The sequence below is a fragment of the Equus przewalskii genome, chromosome 25 (assembly GCF_037783145.1).
Source record: "Equus przewalskii isolate Varuska chromosome 25, EquPr2, whole genome shotgun sequence".
NCBI classification, from domain to species: Eukaryota; Metazoa; Chordata; class Mammalia; order Perissodactyla; family Equidae; genus Equus; species Equus przewalskii.
Window position 1 is genome coordinate 43,220,934 of NC_091855.1, and position 20,039 is coordinate 43,240,972.

At 47.8% G+C, this 20,039-nt stretch overlaps 1 protein-coding gene across 1 annotated transcript in view; it reads left to right on the forward strand.

The window, feature by feature from the left end:
- The window catches only part of DYNC1H1 (dynein cytoplasmic 1 heavy chain 1), a 69,942-nt gene that overhangs the window by 46,259 nt on the left and 3,644 nt on the right, over positions 1 to 20,039 (forward strand). Inside the window, exons 43-72 of the mRNA XM_070593297.1 lie at positions 2,011 to 2,140; positions 3,656 to 3,789; positions 4,293 to 4,407; positions 4,509 to 4,670; positions 4,760 to 4,974; positions 5,078 to 5,282; positions 6,401 to 6,574; positions 6,681 to 6,800; positions 7,022 to 7,142; positions 9,226 to 9,421; positions 9,905 to 10,022; positions 10,108 to 10,323; positions 10,974 to 11,186; positions 11,327 to 11,454; positions 13,253 to 13,406; positions 13,969 to 14,115; positions 14,208 to 14,358; positions 14,520 to 14,773; positions 14,864 to 14,998; positions 15,087 to 15,181; positions 15,343 to 15,517; positions 15,726 to 15,801; positions 16,514 to 16,674; positions 16,869 to 16,980; positions 17,083 to 17,143; positions 17,239 to 17,362; positions 17,491 to 17,604; positions 18,280 to 18,450; positions 18,663 to 18,880; positions 18,975 to 19,078. Of these exons, the coding sequence (XP_070449398.1) occupies positions 2,011 to 2,140; positions 3,656 to 3,789; positions 4,293 to 4,407; positions 4,509 to 4,670; positions 4,760 to 4,974; positions 5,078 to 5,282; positions 6,401 to 6,574; positions 6,681 to 6,800; positions 7,022 to 7,142; positions 9,226 to 9,421; positions 9,905 to 10,022; positions 10,108 to 10,323; positions 10,974 to 11,186; positions 11,327 to 11,454; positions 13,253 to 13,406; positions 13,969 to 14,115; positions 14,208 to 14,358; positions 14,520 to 14,773; positions 14,864 to 14,998; positions 15,087 to 15,181; positions 15,343 to 15,517; positions 15,726 to 15,801; positions 16,514 to 16,674; positions 16,869 to 16,980; positions 17,083 to 17,143; positions 17,239 to 17,362; positions 17,491 to 17,604; positions 18,280 to 18,450; positions 18,663 to 18,880; positions 18,975 to 19,078 (4,499 nt within the window). The remainder of the gene's footprint in view (positions 1 to 2,010; positions 2,141 to 3,655; positions 3,790 to 4,292; positions 4,408 to 4,508; positions 4,671 to 4,759; positions 4,975 to 5,077; positions 5,283 to 6,400; positions 6,575 to 6,680; positions 6,801 to 7,021; positions 7,143 to 9,225; positions 9,422 to 9,904; positions 10,023 to 10,107; positions 10,324 to 10,973; positions 11,187 to 11,326; positions 11,455 to 13,252; positions 13,407 to 13,968; positions 14,116 to 14,207; positions 14,359 to 14,519; positions 14,774 to 14,863; positions 14,999 to 15,086; positions 15,182 to 15,342; positions 15,518 to 15,725; positions 15,802 to 16,513; positions 16,675 to 16,868; positions 16,981 to 17,082; positions 17,144 to 17,238; positions 17,363 to 17,490; positions 17,605 to 18,279; positions 18,451 to 18,662; positions 18,881 to 18,974; positions 19,079 to 20,039) is intronic.

Genomic DNA, 20,039 nt, shown 5'->3' on the forward strand with positions numbered 1-20,039 from the left:
TGCTGGTGATGGAAGGGACCAGAGGCAGTGAGGCCAGCCTTGCATCTGGGAATTGATCACAGCCACCCCCTAATACGATGGGGTCTCAGTGTGCTGTGACCGCCCACCACTGGTTCTTTGTGACCATGGCAAGTGCTTTAGTTAGCCTCTTTAACTGTGGAGTGGGCACCACGCGAGGTTGATAACCTTGCCTGTGCACGTAGTTCACTGGTGAACTAAAATGCCTTCTAATACCTCCCTCATGTGTGCTTACCATAACCAGCGGTCCTCTTCCTTACCCTCGGTCTTCATTCTCCTCACATTATTTGCAGTTGTATCTCTGGGACTTTGGTTGTCTGTTTTACCTGTTGGCCACTGGTATCAAGTCTTACCTTGTAAGTTTTGAGTTTTTCTAGTTAAGTAACCAGGACTTAAGGGAAAGAATTACTAACGGCTGTAGAGATCAGCATTGATCGCTGAAGATTTGGTTTGAGTGACAGTGAGTCTCACAATAAAAAGTTGACTCTTTATGTTTCAGAGAATCTTGAAGATTATTGACCCTTTTCTTGCATTCTTTATAGTTCAGTATAATCTTTATTTTGTAGTAAATTCATAGTCTTCCTAGCCCCTGCCCTGTCATTTTTTCTTTCTCTTATATTTTTAATTTTATGCATTTTAACACCACGGTTCTTCATAGTCTTTTAGACTGAGGTTGGTGAGAAAAAGTTAAATTTGTGTTGCTTTAACTCTAAACTTCTAATAAACAATGAATCTTAATTGATTTACCATATACTTCAGCACCACAATTTCCTGTTGCAAAATATTTGGGGAAATGTCCTGCCCGTGAACCTGGTTACTCAGAGAGAGCAAGAGGGGCCCCAGAGCAGGACTCTGGTGGCAGGGTGGTCCTGTCCCCCGCCTCCCCGCCCCGGGGGCTATCTCCAGAGGACACGGTCCCAGTAGGACCAGCCCCTCTGGCCGCTCGTAGGCTCCGTGGTAGGGAGTTGGTAGCAGGCAGTTAGTCATTACTCGCCTGGGAGAACCCAAGGCAGATGGTTCCCTCCAGACCAAGAAGTCCTTAAAGCGTTTGGCAGTTCTACCTCTGGACCAGTTATTCCTGCCCCCAGGAAGCTTTTCTATCTATGCTCTCAGGGAGTCGGGGAACATTGCATCATGGTAGGTCACTGTGTTTCACACCGGGATCCTTGGAGTTCAGGGGTTCCACAGAGCCGCCTGACAAAGGGCCAGTGAAGGAGGTGAGCTGACCGGGGCAGAGTGAGGACCATGTTAGCTCTGGCAGCACTCTTTCTCTCTCTTGTATTGTGGTTCTGCCACCTTAAAATTGTAGTCTTTTTGTTATGTGAGCTACCTTCACTCTCCCTTTTTTAATTTAAAAAAAAATTGAGCTACAATGTAGTTTTCACAGATTTCCCAAAATACCAGAGATAAAATTTTGTTTAGGTTCACATGTAGCAGTAGCAGTTGTGCTTTTAAATTCTGACTGACTGCCATAACTTCGTGGCATGCCTTCACTCGCCCTCACCTGGTCTCCTACGAAGTATCCATCCATTCAGCATCTCCGAGGCCCCCACAGCCGGAAGGACGGTTGCCGTCTCTCCTGCTTGCTTTGCAGTTTTCTTCCTGAGCCCTGTGACTCCAGAGCCGCACAGTGCGGGTCCTTATTTCTGTTCCCTTAATTCCGCCATGATATTGGGAACATTTCTACTAAGCAAGCTTAGACACTAGAGTCAAATTTTCATTTTTTAAATCAAAGTAATTAGTTTTCAGAGGAATTTTTTTAAATTTACTGGTGCCATAGTTCTGAGGGTTTTTATGTTTAATATCAAAATTTCAGATTGCTTAAGCCATCTCGAGGTCAGATTCTTAGGTTCTTCTGTTTGTAGAAAATGAAAATTTCTGATAAAGACTAACTCCAGCCCTTGGAGTAGCCCACAACATCCATGGAACCTGGTGTTTTCTCGCCACAGCCTCTGTGTAAACTCCGATACATACATGCTCTTTTTCCAACAGGCTTGTGGAAGATGAGGAGAGGCGCTGGACTGATGAAAACATCGACATGGTTGCTTTGAAGCACTTCCCTAACATAGACAAAGAGAAGGCGATGAGCCGGCCCATCCTGTATAGCAACTGGTTGTCGAAGGTAACGAGTTTATCTCGTTGTAGAAATGCTTCCCTTTTTTTATCCTTTTAGTTAGAATTATCTTCAAATTGAAAATATCTTTGTCTTGAAGTGCACTGTAAATGAAGCTATGGTTATAGGCATGATGCCCTACATATTTGCAGCCATTGATAATTTAGGGTGGAAAATCCCAGGAGTGTGGGTGTCACCTGTGTGTTTCTTTCTCCCATAAAATGGTTCCTATGAGAGCAATGGATTTCCAACCAGCAGAACATGTGGCTTCAGTGTTTGCAGTGAAAGATGTCCTTCCTTCATTTTTGCTTTCCTTTCCTCACTAAAAACAGGGCGGTTATGAATAATTTGTGTGAAAATGCTTCATTTACTAAAATACTAAACAAAGTTGACATTTCCAGAGTAGCTGTGAGTTGTTCTTTTCTTGGAAAAACAGAGTAGGACATTTTGGTAAGTTGCCGTCTCACTGTGCGTTCGTTCAGTTTCGCGCTTCTGATGCAGGAGCTCGGTTCAGTGGGAGGAAGGCCGAGGGGAGTGGCCCATCGGGGAGAGGTCTGCGGTGCGGCTGACCCTTGTGTTGGGCCTCACAGTGGTGTGTATGCCTTCGTCAGGAAGGCATTTCAGAAGGCCGTGCCGGGCAGAGGGCCTGACAGAGGCCAGAAATAGCAAAGTAGGTTTGTTCAGTGTTGCTAGAATTTTCTATTTATTCCTAGACTCTAGATACCAGTCCTTTTTCGTTTGTAAGCAATATCTTCTCCTAGTGACTTGTGTTTTTAACTCTCTATAATTTGAAGAATGAACATTCTTAACAATGTATCATTTAAACCCTTAATCCATCTGTAATTAAATGTATATATGGAGTGAGCTACGGGTCCATTTTTAGGGTTTTTTTCCTGTGGACGTCCATTCTCTCGGCACTGTTTATTGGCTAGCCCTTTACTCTGCAGTGTCATCCTGCATACAAGGGTCTATCTTGGAGCTCTCTCCTGTTCCATTGATCTGTTTGTTGCTTCCTGCGCTAAAACCACGTGGTCCTGATTACAGTATATAGGTCTATCTGACACGTAGGCCCTCACACCTGGTTCTTCCTTAGGGGGCTCTTCACCATTCTTGGCCCTTTCATCTTCCAAATGAAATTTAGAATTGGCATGTCAACTCGCACCAACCAACCACCACCATCCACCACTGAGATAGTGACTGGGATCACATTGACTCTAGATGTCAATTTGGATGAAACTGGCATTTTGACAGTAGCGTGTTTTTCTCTCCATGATTCTGGGATATGTCTTCATTTATTTAGGTCTTCTGTGATGTCTTTCAGTGAAGTTCAATTTTCTCTTTAAAGATTTTCCATGTCTTTAGGTCCAGTCCTAGTTAACTTATATTTTTGTTGCTGTGTTGTAAATGATATCTTCTTTTACTGCATTTTTTAACAGTTTCTTAGTATATGGAAATATAATTGACTTTGGTGTAGTAACTAAGATGATTTCTTCTTAGTAATTTGGGTCTTACCTTTTTCTACAGGATTACATCCCAGTAGACCAAGAAGAGTTAAGAGATTACGTCAAAGCTAGGCTGAAAGTCTTCTACGAAGAAGAACTTGATGTTCCTCTGGTCCTGTTTAATGAAGTGTTAGACCACGTGCTCAGGATTGACCGGTGGGCTTTCTGTTGTTACAGCCTCAGCACTCGCCTAAGCCGCACTTGATTTAGTGTCAGGGGGCATCATGCCAGGCCTCGTGCTGTTCCCTTGACTGACCTCCCCCACCTCCTCCTCAGCCTTCTCTGCCAAACAACTCCCCTCCTCTTCTCTCTCAGTCCAGCTTCACTGTCCTAAACTGTCCTCTACGTAGAACTTCATTCTGCTCCTCCTAGCACTTTACTCCTGCCATGGTTACAGCCCTTTCAACCTCCTTCTAGAATTGGGTCTGTCTCCCTCATGTCGTCTGAGTGTCTGGAGGACAGGACCATGTCTTACTGATCTTTGCATCACCGCTGGACCTGGCAAATAACAATTGCTCAACAGATGTTTAATTTACAAATTCAAGTTAAAACACATTCAAAATGTTTAGATAACATCCTAAAAAACTTTAGGACGTGAGCTTCAAAAGGGGAATGGAGCATAAAAGTCTTAAAATTTATCCTTTATGTTAATGTTTCAGAATATTCCGTCAGCCTCAAGGCCACCTGCTTCTGATTGGTGTCAGTGGAGCGGGGAAAACCACCCTGTCCCGCTTTGTGGCCTGGATGAACGGTTTGAGTGTGTACCAGATTAAGGTGGGTCTGCTCGTAGCCTCTTCATCCCGGCTGCGGAGTCTTGATTCACGCACATAGCTCCTTGAAAGAGAATGGGCCTAACCTGCCGACTGCTTCTCTAGGTCCATAGAAAGTACACAGGGGAAGACTTTGATGAAGATCTGCGGACAGTCTTGAGACGTTCTGGCTGTAAAAATGAAAAGATAGCCTTTATAATGGATGAGTCCAATGTGTTAGATTCTGGCTTCCTAGAGCGAATGAATACCCTTCTGGCCAATGGAGAGGTAATTAAGTGACGCATCGTGTTGTGTTGCATGTTACTTGGTGTCGTGTTACGAGGACCAATCAGTGATAGTGCTGTTTTATTTCCTAGGTTCCAGGTCTCTTCGAAGGAGATGAATATGCCACCTTGATGACCCAGTGTAAAGAGGGGGCCCAGAAGGAGGGCTTGATGCTGGACTCACATGAGGAGCTGTACAAATGGTTCACCAGCCAGGTCATCCGCAACCTCCACGTGGTCTTTACCATGAACCCATCCTCAGAGGGACTTAAGGACCGTGCAGCCACTTCCCCAGCACTTTTCAACAGGTACACTGGTGATTGCTCAGCGCTGGGTGAGAACGCTCGGTTTGCTTCTAAATGCCAAACCCAGCTCTTGGTAGCTGTTGTGATTTATGGGCATCTTTCCCAGGTGTGTGTTGAATTGGTTTGGGGACTGGTCCACTGAAGCACTGTATCAAGTTGGCAAAGAATTCACAAGTAAAATGGACCTGGAGAAGCCGAATTACATTGTGCCTGACTATATGCCCGTTGTGTATGACAAGCTGCCGCAGCCCCCATCACATCGGGAAGCTATTGTGAATAGCTGTGTGTTTGTTCACCAGACTCTTCACCAGGTGGGTTCAGTTTGAGATCATAGAAAAAGCAAAACTAACTGTCATCCTAATGCAAAGCTAAACTGACGTAACGACAGACTCTCAGGTACTTCACACTTAACACTAACCATCAGCTGCAAAAGAGATCGCTGGTTCTCACCTGTTTTCTGACCTCTTATGACACCTCATCCTTCTTGTCATGGGCTACGCCTTCTGGAGTCATCTAACCCTTTTACTGCCCCATGATCCCACCTCTGTGAAGTGTTCTTTGCTTTTCTCTTCTCACTGCCATTGTGTGTCCAGGCCCTTATTCTCTTCTCTAGACCAGGGCCTAGCACACTTTTTCTGTAAAGGGCCAGCTAGTAAATGTTTCAGGCTTTGTGGGCCAGACGGGTCTCTGGCACAACTAGTCAGCTCTGCTCTTGCAGCACAGAAGCCTCCGTAGTCAATACATAAATGAGTGAGTGTGCCTCTGTACCACTAAAGCTTCACTCTCGGACACATGCAGTGGAAGGATTTGACCTGTTGGCCCCAGTTTGCTGACCCTTGCTTCAGACTCTAATAGAAGAGTCCAATCAGCTCCCATCTGAAAAGCTGTGTAAGAACCACCCTGAGCTCGCAGGCGTTCTGTCTTGTGGGTGCCCTTCCACCCCACCACACTGTAGGCCACTGCCGTTGCCTCCATGGTGTGACCCAACTCTGGCTTCCTCTGCTGCTTTAGCTATCTCCCTTTAGCCTGAAGGGACCAGAGCAGCTTGCTGCCTCGCCCCTCTCGCTGGTGCCATCTCTAACTTTGGTATCCATTGAAAATAAGCGGAAGCGTGTAGAGGAGGCATAACTAACATTTCACAGGAATCTCCAGTCCGTGGAGCCTTTTCCTGGTGTGCGCCTCTGAGCTTCCCATAGTCACCTTCCTCATCTTACAGAAGTTTGAGGAGAAAGTTTAGAGGTTTAAGGAGCTTCCTGAGATCTCGTTAGAGGCTAAATGAAGACCCCAACTCAAGTGTTGTGACTCCTGAGGAGTGGGTCCGCCAGCATGTCACACTGCAGTCCAACAGGCAGCAGTTAGAGGGTTTTTTGAGGTTAAATCACAGAGAGCGTCCTGAAGAGTGAGAGGATGTAACTTTGGTTTCTAAAAGGCTAACGCTCGGCTAGCAAAGCGAGGAGGCAGGACGATGGCCATCACACCTCGCCACTACCTGGACTTCATCAATCATTACGCCAACCTGTTCCACGAGAAGCGGAGCGAGCTGGAGGAGCAGCAGATGCATTTGAACGTCGGACTCAGAAAAATCAAAGAAACAGTCGACCAGGTACATCACAGGTGTAAGCTTTGTTTCTGGAAGTGGATGGAGTGAGGACCCCTCGTAGATAATTTGTACATGTTTCTATTTTCCTAACGTTGTTTTTCTTCTTTAGGTGGAAGAGCTGCGACGTGACTTGAGGATAAAGAGCCAAGAGCTGGAGGTAAAAAATGCAGCAGCCAATGACAAGCTGAAAAAGATGGTGAAAGACCAACAGGAGGCCGAAAAGAAAAAGGTACTACTTTTTATTTCTGGAGCTGTGGGCTGTGTGGGCTGGGCATTTTCAGTCTAACGAGGAGAGCAGGAAGTTTAGCCTGAGATGGGTTTTAGGGTTTAACATGTTAGTGGTGAGGTGTGAGTGTGTGTGTTTGGGCTAGGGTGGGGGCTGTTGTTTGAGGATTTGGTGAGCAAATTAACCAATGCTTAACCCATAGCTAAGCCATCCTTCCTCTCTAGGTCATGAGCCAAGAAATTCAGGAGCAGCTGCATAAGCAGCAGGAAGTAATTGCAGACAAACAAATGAGCGTCAAAGAAGATCTTGACAAGGTGGAGCCTGCTGTCATTGAGGCCCAGAATGGTATGGAAATACTGTCAGAGGTCCGGCTTTCTAGAAAGGATGCTCTCCCTCCATATTACTGTGGAGTTTAGGCACTGAACCTGGGCTTCCCTCGAAGGTTCCAGTTGTATACATGTCCAAAAGCATGACAGGCATACCTCATTTATTCCGCTTCACAGATGTAGTCATGTGTTGCTTAAGAACAGGGGATACGTTCTGAGAAATGCGTCATTCGTTCATATCATCAGTGTGTGAGCTTACACAAACCTACATGGTACAGCCTACACCTAGGCTGTGTGCCTTGTAAGACCACTATCAGATGTGCTGTCCATTGTTGACCGAAACGTCGTTATGTGGCCCATGACTGTATTGCATTTTTCATACATTGAAGGTTTGTGGCGACCCTGCGTCAAGCAAGTCTGTTGGAGCCAATTTTCCAGTAACATTTGCTCACTTCAATTCTCTGTGTCACATTTTCAATGACATAATATTTCAGTTTTTCATTATTATATTTGTTATGGTGATCTGTGATCAGTGATCTTTGATGTTACTGTTGTAATTGTTTTGGGGTGCCACAAACTAGGCTCATATAAGACAATGAATTTAATTGATAAATGTTGTGTTCTGACTGCTCCACCAACCAGCCATTCTCCCATCTCTCTCCCGTTCCTTGGGCTTCTCTATTCCCTGAGACACAACAGTGTTGAAATTAGGCCAATCGGTAACCCTACAGTGGCCTCTAAGGGTTCAAGTGAAAGGAAGAATCACACTCTAAAGAGTCTCTCACTTTAAATCAAAAGGTAGAAGTGATTAGGCTTAGTGAGGAAGGCATGTCAAAAGCCAGGATAGGCCCAGAACGAGGCCTCTTGTGCCAAACAGTCAGCCAAGTTGTGAATGCAAAGGAAAAGGTCTTGAAGAAAGTTAAAAGTGCTACTCCCATGAACACATGACTGATAAGAAAGAGCCTTATTGCTGATATGGAGAAAGTTTTAGTGGTCTAGATAGAAGATCAGACCACCACAACATTCCCTTAAGCCTAAGCCCGAGCAAGGCTCTAACCCTCCTCAATTCTGTGAAGGTCCCCAGAACATGAGTGCAAGGTGAGGCAGCAAGGGCTGATGGAGAAGCTGCAGCACATTATCCAGAAGATCTAGCTGAGATAATTAATGAACATGGGCTGCACTAAATGGCAGATTTTCAGTGTAGATAAAACAGCCTTATGTGGAAGAAGATTTCATCTAGGACTTTCATAGCTAGAGAGGAGAAGTCAGTCCCTGGTTTCAAAGCTTCAAAGGATGGGCTGACTCTCGTCAGGGGCTAACGCAGCTGGTGACTTTAAGTTGAAGCCAGTGCTCATTTACCATTCCGAGAATCTTAGGGCCCTTAAGCATTATGCTAAGTCTACTCTATTTCAGTTGGCGTCTTTCACGTAATTAAGAGCAGCCCTGACCCTGTGCTCCGTACCTGCCCGTCAGCACCTGGCTTGCTCTGACAACCTGATTGTGTGTAGCTTTCACGTGGCACCACGGGATGAATGAAATGCATCATCCGAGCTATAGAGTTTCATTAGAGTAGGATTTAGATCAGAGTTTAATTTAGCTCTCACTTGCTGAGTAATTACTTAAAAAGTGTTTTAATAAAAGTTCAGGCTGGAAAACTGCATTTCAGCTTGTGGAAGGCATTGGCCACTTTGTCTAGAGCTGTTAATTCCACATCTTCTACAGCCAGCCTGACAACTTCTCAATTGTGACAGATAGAAAATGCCTTGGTTTAAATCGTATAAAAGAAATGCACAATTAAATGTTTTTAAAATTTTTAATCCTTATGGAGGTAAAGGAATTAGTGAGGATTCCTGAGGCCTTTTTAAAGGTAATAGCATGCTTTTTGTGGGGTGCTGCAGTTTGGGCTGAGTACAATACGAGCTTTATAATTGTTTGAGAGCTCTTCTGGAGGGTTTTAAGACAGAAAATCCTTCATTTGCTTCGGTCTTCTGAGCAGCTGTCCCTTTTCTGATTGGAGTCAGTGTCTGTGGTTTGGGTCCCTGCTCACTGTGCTTGCTGTCTTCCTCCCACCCCCCAACCTCCTCTGCTCCTGCTGTGCTCAGCTGTGAAGTCCATAAAGAAGCAGCATCTGGTGGAGGTGCGGTCCATGGCCAACCCTCCTGCCGCTGTGAAGCTGGCGCTCGAGTCCATCTGTCTGCTGCTCGGGGAGAGCACGACGGACTGGAAGCAGATCCGCTCCATCATCATGCGCGAGAACTTCATCCCCACCATTGTGAACTTCTCTGCAGAGGAGATCAGGTGGGCGTTGCCGAGAAGCAGCGGAGGTAGTTGGGGTATTGAGAGGTTTGCCTGTGGCCTTGTCATCTCTGACGTGTCATATGCCGGAAGGCAGTGTCAGTTAGTCACACGAACACCTCTAGGCCATTTCCACTCAAAGAAGTAGATTTCTTCCCCACGTTCCTGGCAGTAGTTTTCTGATCCCTTAACCCCTGCACGCCAAATCCTGTTCCATCCCCACAAACAGCTGTGAGGACGCAGCCGCTTGCTGCGGCAGAGCCGGCCATGGAGTCTTTCTCCTCTTGGGAATGGGCAAGGGGCGGGGAAGCTCAGAGTCCTTCTCAGCATCAGTGTCCACTGTCACTTAGAACGAGGTGTTCTGGAATCTGGCTTGTCCTCACTGGTACTGGGACACCAGGTGGGACTGCCTTTACATGTCGATTTTCTAACGCTCTTCTTTACTTTGCCCTACACGTGCTGAGAGATGCGATTTCTCTTTTGCAGTGATGCCATAAGGGAGAAGATGAAGAAAAACTACATGTCCAATCCAAGCTACAATTATGAAATTGTAAACAGGGCTTCCCTGGCCTGCGGCCCTATGGTCAAATGGGCAATCGCACAGGTAATTAGCCGGCCGGGAGCTCCCACTGAGAGGTGACCTCTTGTCCAGTCCGTTTAAACAACAGCTACCGGTTTGCCCTCCTCAGCTTAACTATGCAGACATGTTAAAGCGAGTGGAGCCCCTGCGCAATGAGCTGCAGAAGCTGGAGGATGACGCCAAGGACAACCAGCAGAAAGCCAACGAGGTGGAGCAGATGATCCGGGATCTGGAAGCCAGCATCGCCCGCTACAAGGAGGAGTACGCAGTCCTGATCTCAGAGGCCCAGGCCATCAAAGCAGACCTGGCTGCTGTCGAAGCAAAAGTAAGATTGTCATCAGGAACCTGCAGTCTTTCTGCCGACTCCCCTGGAATTCTGTCCTTCAGTGTGTACTAGAAGGTGCTGGCCTCATTTGGTGGAAGCTGAGATGCACACACGTTAACGTGCTGCATGTACCTCTAGTTAGGGTAGAGAGGAACCAGCTAGCAGTCTAAAGCCAGTGAGCCGCCAGCCTCTGCAGCCAGCTCCAAACCTGTGCTTCCCCGCTTTGACTTCACGAGAGGCGTCTCTGAGGGCCTGCCTGTCATGGTCTGCTGTCCGCTGCTCTCTCCATCTCTCACACCCGCACCCCTCTTGGATCCTCAAAATACTCTCTTATCTCCTGCCACCAGTGTCTTTTCTCTCCAGGCCAACCCTCACCTGGCTGTTCCCCAGTGGTCCCTTCTTGCCCCCACCTCTGCTATGCACAAGTCTCGAGGCTGACACTTAAGTCTACACTCATCCCACTGATTAGCCCCAATTAGATTCTAAGACGTGTGTGTGTCGTCATCAGTTGTGTGTGTTCTGGGTCCCATCTCCTTTGAGTCTGAACAACCTGAACATGTTCCTATTTCTAGCTCACCCCAAACCCTGCACACGATGTGAAGGAACAGATTCGTACTTTTCAGTAAAATGTTGTTTTATTTTCCTTTTAGGTGAACCGGAGCACCGCTCTTCTAAAGAGTTTGTCTGCTGAACGTGAACGATGGGAAAAGACAAGTGAAACTTTCAAAAACCAGATGTCCACCATCGCAGGGGACTGTCTCCTGTCAGCTGCCTTCATTGCTTACGCGGGTTATTTTGACCAGCAGATGCGTCAGAACTTGTTCACCACTTGGTCCCATCACTTACAGCAAGCCAACATCCAGGTAACAGTCTAGGGAATTTCAAAAAGATGTGTCAAAGGTGTGAGTCAAATTGATGGTCAGTAAGCTTTTCTAATCTTCACTTGAAAACTGTACCCATGTGTAGTCTTGAAGCAAGGAAGATAACCACCCTCACCTTTCAGTTCCGCACAGATATTGCACGGACAGAGTATCTTTCCAACGCTGATGAGCGCCTCCGCTGGCAAGCCAGCTCCTTACCTGCAGACGACTTATGCACGGAAAACGCGATCATGCTGAAACGGTTCAACAGGTATGTGCTTCTACGCGAAAAGGGGACGGCTGAGAAGTTTCTGTCTGCAGGGATCTCAGTTAAATTTTTTTTTCGAAACACCTTTTGTTTGATGCGATGAGTAGAAAATTGGGAGCAGACGTGCAATGCTGACAGTCTGAGTGCTCACCTCTGATGGTGGGGTGTGCACAATTCTTTTAGTCTTGCATCTTGACTGAATTGTTCTGCAGTGAATGTTTTTTGTGTAACCTTTTAAAATTGATAGACAAGGTTGTGTGTTGGGATGGACGTTAAAACAGATTGTCTCTTAAAATGCTATAAGAACTGAAAATATTTAGCTAGAATTAGAGGAAAAAGGGAAATTGCTACCAGTTTTTCAGTTTAAGAAGACCAGAATAAGAAGTGGAGTGTGACTGCTGTGAAGGTAGGCTGGACGCTGCGATTCGAGGGGCGTCCTCAGCACTGACACGTAAAAGTCACCTGCCTCTAAGTCTTGACCCCTCTCTGTGGCAGCTCTTAAACCCAGACGCCCTTCGTCATTTTCTCTTTAAAAAACTTATTCCCAGATTTCTTTTTAACCTCATCTAAACATCTTGAAACTGTTGAGCCCTTGCTGTATGCCACTGTCCCCAGGGACGCAAAGATGATGAAGCTTCCTCCAGATGTCCTTTGATTTTATGAGCAGCCCTCAGGTCCCACGAGGTGTCTCACCAGTTGGTGCTGACAAGAGTATTGACCCTTCAGTACAGTCTGTATGCCATGCTGGATTTGACTGAATGAAAAGTATACCCACTCCTGGGTGTTTATTCAGCAATAGCCTGGCACACGTGAAGAATGACAAGTCTAAAAATATTCATGAGAACGGAGTGTGTGCAATGACGGGTGGTACCTCACATGCCCTTGATTACCGTGCGTCTCCACAGTGGGAAACGGGCATCCTGACAGGCCAGGCCATTCATATGGAGCCCGTGTGCAAAGGCGGCTCCAGCAGACAGACAGTGAGTGAGGAGAGCGAGCAGGTGCCAGGCCAGGGTGGTGTGCTCCCGGTGGACACTCGTCCACGCACGCGCGCGTCTGTAAATGCCTAAACCTCCTCTGTAGAGAAGCTGGTGACAGTAGTCACCTGGGGGCGGAATTTGGTGAACAAAGAATGGGGGGGTTCTTCTCACCATATGCCCTTTCATCGCTTCTGAAGTTGGTAAAAAATGTGTGTGTATTACCTGTTTTTAAAATTTGTTTAATTGGCATGTGACCCCCCCCCCAAAATCACTTGAGCTTCTTTGTGCCTCTATGTCCTCATTTATAAAACGGACATAACAATCCCTCTCATAGGGTTATTGTGAGCATTAAATGCAGTGGTATCTGTAATTTGCCAGGGTTGTGGCGATTTAAACCCTTTATGACTGTTAGCTCTTGGTGCTGCTGCAGCATCCGTGTTAATCCCTACTTTCTAGGAGGTCACTGTCTAAAAGGCAGTAAATACTACACAGAACAGTAACTCTAGCGTTGTGTGCTCGGCATTCGGGGAAGAGCACATGAGCATGCTGAGAGAGAAGAACATGTGGCCCAGAGAGAAGTTTTAACTATGGGCCTGCTTAACAGAGTCTGGGACATAGTTACTGCTCATTACAGTAGTTCTTTGAAAAGGTGATCTGATTTTAGCATTAAGCGTTTGTCACTTTTGTTTCTGTTAGTAAATCTAGAAACCACACTTGAGTGATTGGGACAAGCTTTCTGTCGTCACTGGGGGCTCTGCCCACCACACTGTTGTGCTTTCCATTAGTTTCTGTAACCTGCTCTTCTGTTACCTCGTCCTCAGGTATCCACTGATCATTGACCCCTCTGGACAGGCCACAGAATTCATTATGAATGAATACAAGGACCGTAAGATCACCAGGACCAGCTTCTTGGATGACGCCTTCAGAAAGAACTTGGAGAGTGCACTGAGATTTGGGAACCCCCTTCTGGTCCAGGTGTGTGTATATCTGAGTCCTTCAGATCCTGCTTCTGACATGGAATTCCTTTTAGGGCCACACTGAGTTTTTATTAAACACAGTTGACATGAAATAAAACTACATAATACAGTGATAGTTTTTTAACTTTAAGCCTTCATTTGACATCAAAGCATTGATAAAGCTTTGAGATTGTTCTATAAAAAGTAAACCAAACAAAAGCAGTGTTTGCACTTAAAATTCCACTTATAATGTCTAGATCAGCCCTGTCCACTGGAACTTTCAGTGACGGGAACATCTGTAACCTGTGCTGTCCAGTATGGTGACCTCAGCTGTGGCTGTTGAGCACTTCATGTGGCTGGTGTGATGAAGGAACTGAAATTTTAATTTTAATTCACTTAAGTAGCCACATGTGGCTAGCGGCTACCACATTGGACAGTGCAGGTCTAAATGATTAAGTGGCTTCTGGGAAGGTGTATTTATCTTGAGTAGGAAGTCAATGTCAATACATCACTATTTGGATGAAAATAAATATTTGTAAAACTCTAACCATGAAAATTCTTCTATGTATACACGTATATAGGATGTGGAAAGCTATGATCCAGTTTTGAATCCAGTACTGAACCGTGAAGTTCGGCGAACAGGGGGGAGAGTACTGATTACCCTCGGTGACCAGGATATAGACCTGTCGCCATCGTTTGTCATCTTCCTGTCCACCCGAGATCCAACTGTAAGGAATGAGGCACTTGATGTATGAAAATGTGGCGCTGTTGGGGTTGCAGCTGAAGTGACAAAACAGATGGTTCGTTCTCCTTTTGACAGGTTGAGTTCCCACCAGATCTCTGTTCCCGGGTTACTTTTGTCAACTTCACAGTCACGCGGAGCAGCTTACAGAGCCAGTGTCTAAATGAAGTGCTTAAAGCAGAAAGACCTGACGTGGATGAAAAGCGTTCCGATCTTCTTAAACTTCAAGGTATGTTTCTGGCTCTATAACTTTTAGATTCTTGGTGCAGGTCAGGAGACTGAACTTTTAAGGGACTAGAATGTTTCAGGTTTACGTCAAGCACTTCAGAGAGTTTTCCTTTTGAAAGAATGTGAGTACTGTAGCAAACTCTGGATGTTTGATCATTTAAGGGGAATTTCAGCTCCGTTTACGTCAGCTAGAAAAATCTCTGCTACAAGCTCTGAATGAAGTGAAAGGACGCATTTTGGATGATGACACAATCATAACAACTCTGGAGAACCTCAAGAGAGAGGCCGCTGAGGTGACGAGAAAAGTAGAAGAGACTGACATCGTGATGCAGGAGGTGGAGACCGTGTCCCAGCAGTACCTGCCGCTGTCCACCGCCTGCAGCAGCATTTACTTCACCATGGAGTCTCTGAAACAGGTGACCGCGGGGCTGTGCAGCCGGGCTGGGGCGCGCCGCACCTTGTGCCACGAGAGTGTCTAATGGTTGTCCTCTGGTGCTTACTTTCAGATCCACTTCTTGTACCAGTACTCCCTCCAGTTTTTCCTGGACATTTATCACAATGTGTTATACGAGAACCCGAACCTGAAGGGCATCACCGACCACACGCAGCGCCTCTCCATCATAACCAAGGATCTCTTCCAGGTACCGGGCTTGGCACCCGGCTCTTCCCGGGGAGGGGAGACTCAGAGGGAGTTCTTCGGCAACAGCAGTGTTTCCTGCTTTGGTCCAGGTGGCGTTTAACCGGGTGGCTAGAGGCATGCTGCATCAAGACCACATCACCTTCGCCATGCTGCTGGCGAGGATCAAGCTGAAGGGCACTGTCGGGTAAGGCCGCCTGCCCGTCCTAGAGCACCGCACTCGTAGGCTGCCTGCTAGCATTTTATGATAGGATAAACTCTTTTTCCTTCTTTGAGCCAGTACTGCTCTTTTTGTGATGGTAGTAATGAATCTAAGAGACCCCAGCTAATCTGTTGCCCCCTTCCCAGAGAGCCTACCTATGATGCTGAATTCCAGCACTTCTTGAGAGGGAAGGAGATCGTCCTGAGTGCTGGCTCGACACCCAAGATCCAGGGCTTGACTGTGGAGCAGGCCGAAGCGGTTGTGAGGCTGAGCTGTCTGCCTGCGTTTAAAGATCTGATTGCGAAGGTTCAGGCCGATGAGGTAAGTGTTCTTCTGAACAATCCCACGGGAAAAGAACAGCAGTTGCCTTCTGCCAGAAAGTTGGCAATAAGGGATCATGTGTTATGTGAAACCCAGAAAGTTGTGTTTGTGCACTCTCGCATCGGACATCTGATAAGTCAGTCTCAGCCTGTCTGCCCACGAGGATGGGCCCTGCTCTGTGGTGATGCTTGCCCTGTTGTCTCCACAGCAATTTGGCATCTGGTTGGACAGCAGCTCCCCAGAGCAGACGGTGCCCTACCTCTGGAGTGAAGACATTCCTGCAAGTAAGCCACGTCAAGGCTCCTGATGTTTTCATTCTGAACCCAGATGTAAAGTTGGGTTTTGCTGTTTGAATGAAGGGGTGCTTCCCAAAAATAAAAAGTCACAGATTCCTGAGATAAGTATTTCAGTGTTAAAACTTCAGGAGTTGGCTTAGAAGTGGGAAAGCAAAGAATTCCTAATTCCTGTTCCAACTCATGCTTAAAGACCAAGGGAAATAGATGGGAAGGCCTTGCCCAACCTTAGGGGGAAAATGGCTGGTTTTCACTGTGTTCCATGAGTCACTGGGCCAGCCAGACCCCTAGAGGAGGGAGAAGAGGGTGGTCTCCAGCTCCCGGTCCACAGCGGGGCTGCACTTACGAGGATCTTCTTCAGACGTTTCTGAGAATCTTCAGGTGTTGTACCTGCAATGAACAGGTGTCAGTGGAATCATTTAAAATCAGTAACTGCCACAGTACCCGTGGAGACCTAAGCAGTAGGTGTTGTCACAGGTGTGTCCAGAGGGTTCACGGAGACACAGGTGGGGGTGGCAGTTCTCCTGGGGGCAGAGGACCAGAGGAGGTGGTGTGATTTCTGATTTCTGAGGTGTCATACGTTTGAGCCGAGTCTTAGACACTGTTTGCTGAGCGTGGGCTATAGCAAGAACATCCGGCAGGGGGACATCTCAAAGTTTGTGCTCTCACCAAGCCCCTACCCTTTCACTCGGCCTCATTGCAGCACCTATCGGGCAAGCCATCCACCGCCTGCTCTTGATTCAGGCTTTCCGCCCTGACCGCCTGCTGGCCATGGCCCACATGTTTGTTTCGACAAACCTCGGGGAGTCCTTCATGTCCATCATGGAGCAGCCGCTCGACCTGACTCACATTGTGGACACGGAGGTACAGCTCTGGCCCCCTGCAGGCTCAAGTACGTCTCCTCCGCCCTGCCTCCTAGCCACAGTGTCCTAAGGCCAAGTCCCCGCTGGAGACTTTAAACCTGCCCGTCTTCACAAGCCCCACCCACGGGGCTCTCCTCTCTCAATAAGCACACAGTCTGGTGGGATGCTAAGTTCACTCCACTTCCTCTTCTGCAGGTAAAGCCAAACACTCCTGTCCTAATGTGCTCTGTGCCCGGTTATGATGCCAGTGGGCATGTTGAAGACCTTGCAGCTGAACAGAACACGCAGATCACTTCGATTGCGATCGGTAAGCATGCTCGATCACTTTCACGGGCAGAAGCCCCATAGAGTTCATGGTGGGCATTGAAGTCCAACTCTGCCGTGCTGACACTAAGCTTTCTGGCACCAGGCTCGGCAGAAGGCTTCAACCAAGCAGATAAGGCAATAAATACAGCCGTGAAGTCAGGCAGGTAGGCCTGTTTTGTTTTGTCTCAGAATGCCTTGGTCCCCAAAATTGAGACAGGAGACATGAGGCGTCGGCGTGGTTTTCTCTCTGCCTGTGCAGGTGGGTGATGCTGAAGAACGTCCACCTGGCTCCCGGGTGGCTGATGCAGCTGGAGAAGAAGCTGCATTCCCTGCAGCCACACGCTTGCTTCAGACTCTTTCTTACCATGGAGATCAACCCCAAGGTGGGTGGTTCGAAGGTGTGAGGCATTGGCTTTGAATGCTGGTTTGACGTCTTTCTGTTCAGAGGGCATGTGTGGTAGAGCTAAGGCGCACGTGGAACCAGTGGTGAGAGGAGCCATGTCTTCCTCAGGTGCCCGTGAACCTGCTCCGCGCGGGCCGCATCTTCGTGTTTGAGCCGCCACCGGGAGTGAAGGCCAACATGCTGAGGACATTCAGCAGCATCCCTGTCTCGCGGATATGCAAGGTAAAGATCGCAGTCTGTGTAGAAGCCCGAGAGACAGGCCCATCCCTGGGTCCAGGAGCAGGTCTCCCTGCTTCCTGGCGGCACCAGAATGGCTGATGGTGCAGGTGACGGGACTCTCAGCTACAGGGCCAGTCTCCCCTGTGAACAGGTCGAGAGGTACTGTGCCCCGGGTTTGTTTGCAGGGCTGTGACGCTCGGCTCCCAGGTGAGCAGACAGCCCGTGGTGAAGCTCTGGCCAGAACCGGGACGTGGACCCCGGAGTAGGCATCTGGGAACCCTCCCCTCCCGAGCTCGGGCCACCCGAGGCTGAGCAGGGCCCTCAGGGCACCAAGCACAGACCAAGCTCGTGGGAGGAGCAGGGTGATTCTTATTTTGTGCCATAATCCACCTTTTCTGACATTTTTAGAAAACATCTTCTCCTGAATAGTTTTTCTCAACAGTGTCATTGGATCACGACTTTATTAATAGACATTTGGCATACTTTTCTCCTAGCAACAGTATTTATATTAATTTCCTGCATAGTAGGTGCTGGTCTTAGTACGGTCAGGGTGTTCCAGGGTTGGTATGTGGAAAGCTCTTTTTAAAGCTTTGGTTCTGATGGAGGATCGCTGTGTTCTCAGCTAGAAAGGGGCGCTGCTTTCTGATGATTCTGTCCTTGGTAATTTTCCTCCTCTAGTCTCCCAACGAGCGTGCTCGCTTATACTTCCTGCTGGCCTGGTTCCACGCCATCATCCAAGAACGCTTACGATATGCACCCCTGGGGTGGTCAAAGAAGTATGAGTTTGGGGAGTCTGACCTGCGGTCAGCCTGCGACACAGTGGACACGTGGCTGGATGACACAGCAAAGGCAAGTGTGGGCTGTGCCATGCCCGAGAGAGGGGAAACACCTAGAAACGTTCCCAATTATGCTACAAGTTAATGTGCTCAGCTTTACAACCACAGCAGACAGTGGGGAGTCAACTGTTTGATTATAAGGAAGGAAACCCCAAAAGAGGGAGAGCCAGGTGTGCTGATGCCCCCTCCGACCTACACACACGTAATCAGCCTTTCCTTACCCAGGGGAGGCAGAACATCTCGCCAGATAAGATCCCGTGGTCAGCACTGAAGACCTTGATGGCCCAGTCCATCTATGGTGGGCGCGTGGACAATGAGTTTGACCAGCGTCTGCTCAACACTTTCCTGGAGCGTCTGTTCACGACGAAGAGTTTCGATAGTGAATTTAAGCTGGCTTGCAAGGTTGATGGGCACAAAGACATTCAGATGCCAGATGGCATCAGGTACGGGCCTGCGTCTTGTGACCAAGACAGTCAACACACTAGGCAGTTTCTGGCATCGCACGTAACAGCATTTCCACATGTGCTGGTTTTCCAGGCGAGAGGAGTTTGTGCAGTGGGTGGAGCTGCTCCCCGACACCCAGACGCCCTCCTGGCTGGGCCTGCCCAACAACGCCGAGAGAGTCCTCCTCACCACCCAGGGTGGGTACCCCATCCCTCCGGTCCTCCACAAGCGCGCCCTTCGCCTCAGCATTTGCTGGGGCCAGTTTCCTCTGCCCGTTGTGGCTTAGTTGGGCCTCAACTTTCTCCTCCATCAAACCCCCAGCCCACCATTCCCATTACCAGCTGCTCCTGACTCGCTCCAAGGGGAGGCACAGGAAACAATTGGCTCCAGCAGGGTCTTCTCTCAATATAGGCTCCATTCTGGGCAAGATGCTTGATAGGTAAACGAGGTCTGGAAGTTGCATTTAGGCTTTTCTCTTACATTCAGAAATAATTTCATTTTTTATTTTTTAAAGAGTTGAAAAGCACTTGGTATTAAGTGATGTTTTTAAAACGTCTTTTTTTTGGAGTACAGTTTTTTAGAATTTTCCTTTTACGCACACGATATTTTTTTCTTCAAGACTATTCAAGAAATCATCTAATCTGGTGGTTCTCAAAGTGTGGTCTCCAGACTACGTCAGCCTCACCTGGACCTTCTTAGAAATGCAGATTCTCAGGCCCCGCCCAGCCCTCCTGGGTCAGAACCAGGAGTGCTGGGGCCCTCCCTGTGGCTGATACACATGCAAGAGTGAGAATTGCTGGTCTAACCCAGGCTTCTCCTTTGCGGGTGCAGGCCCAGAAAGGATTGGTAGTTTGCCCAAAGTCTCGCAGCTAGCTGATAAAACAGAAGCAAACCATTCATTGCGGGCTGTCTCTTCAGCTCTGTAATGAGGACTCCTCCCTATGGGACTTGTTTTCTGACTGAGGACGACCTTGGATGCTGCCGGATCGTGCCTCCCACTGTGAAGTGGCAGTGGCCCCGTAGGTGACCAGAATGAACGTCGGGCTGGTCAGCAGTTGAGAGTTTGAGGACTAGATGCGAGGCAGGCTTCAGTGTAGGAGCATTCTCTTGTATAAGAGCATGTACTGAGACCATTTAGAGTATTGATCAACCTAGGGT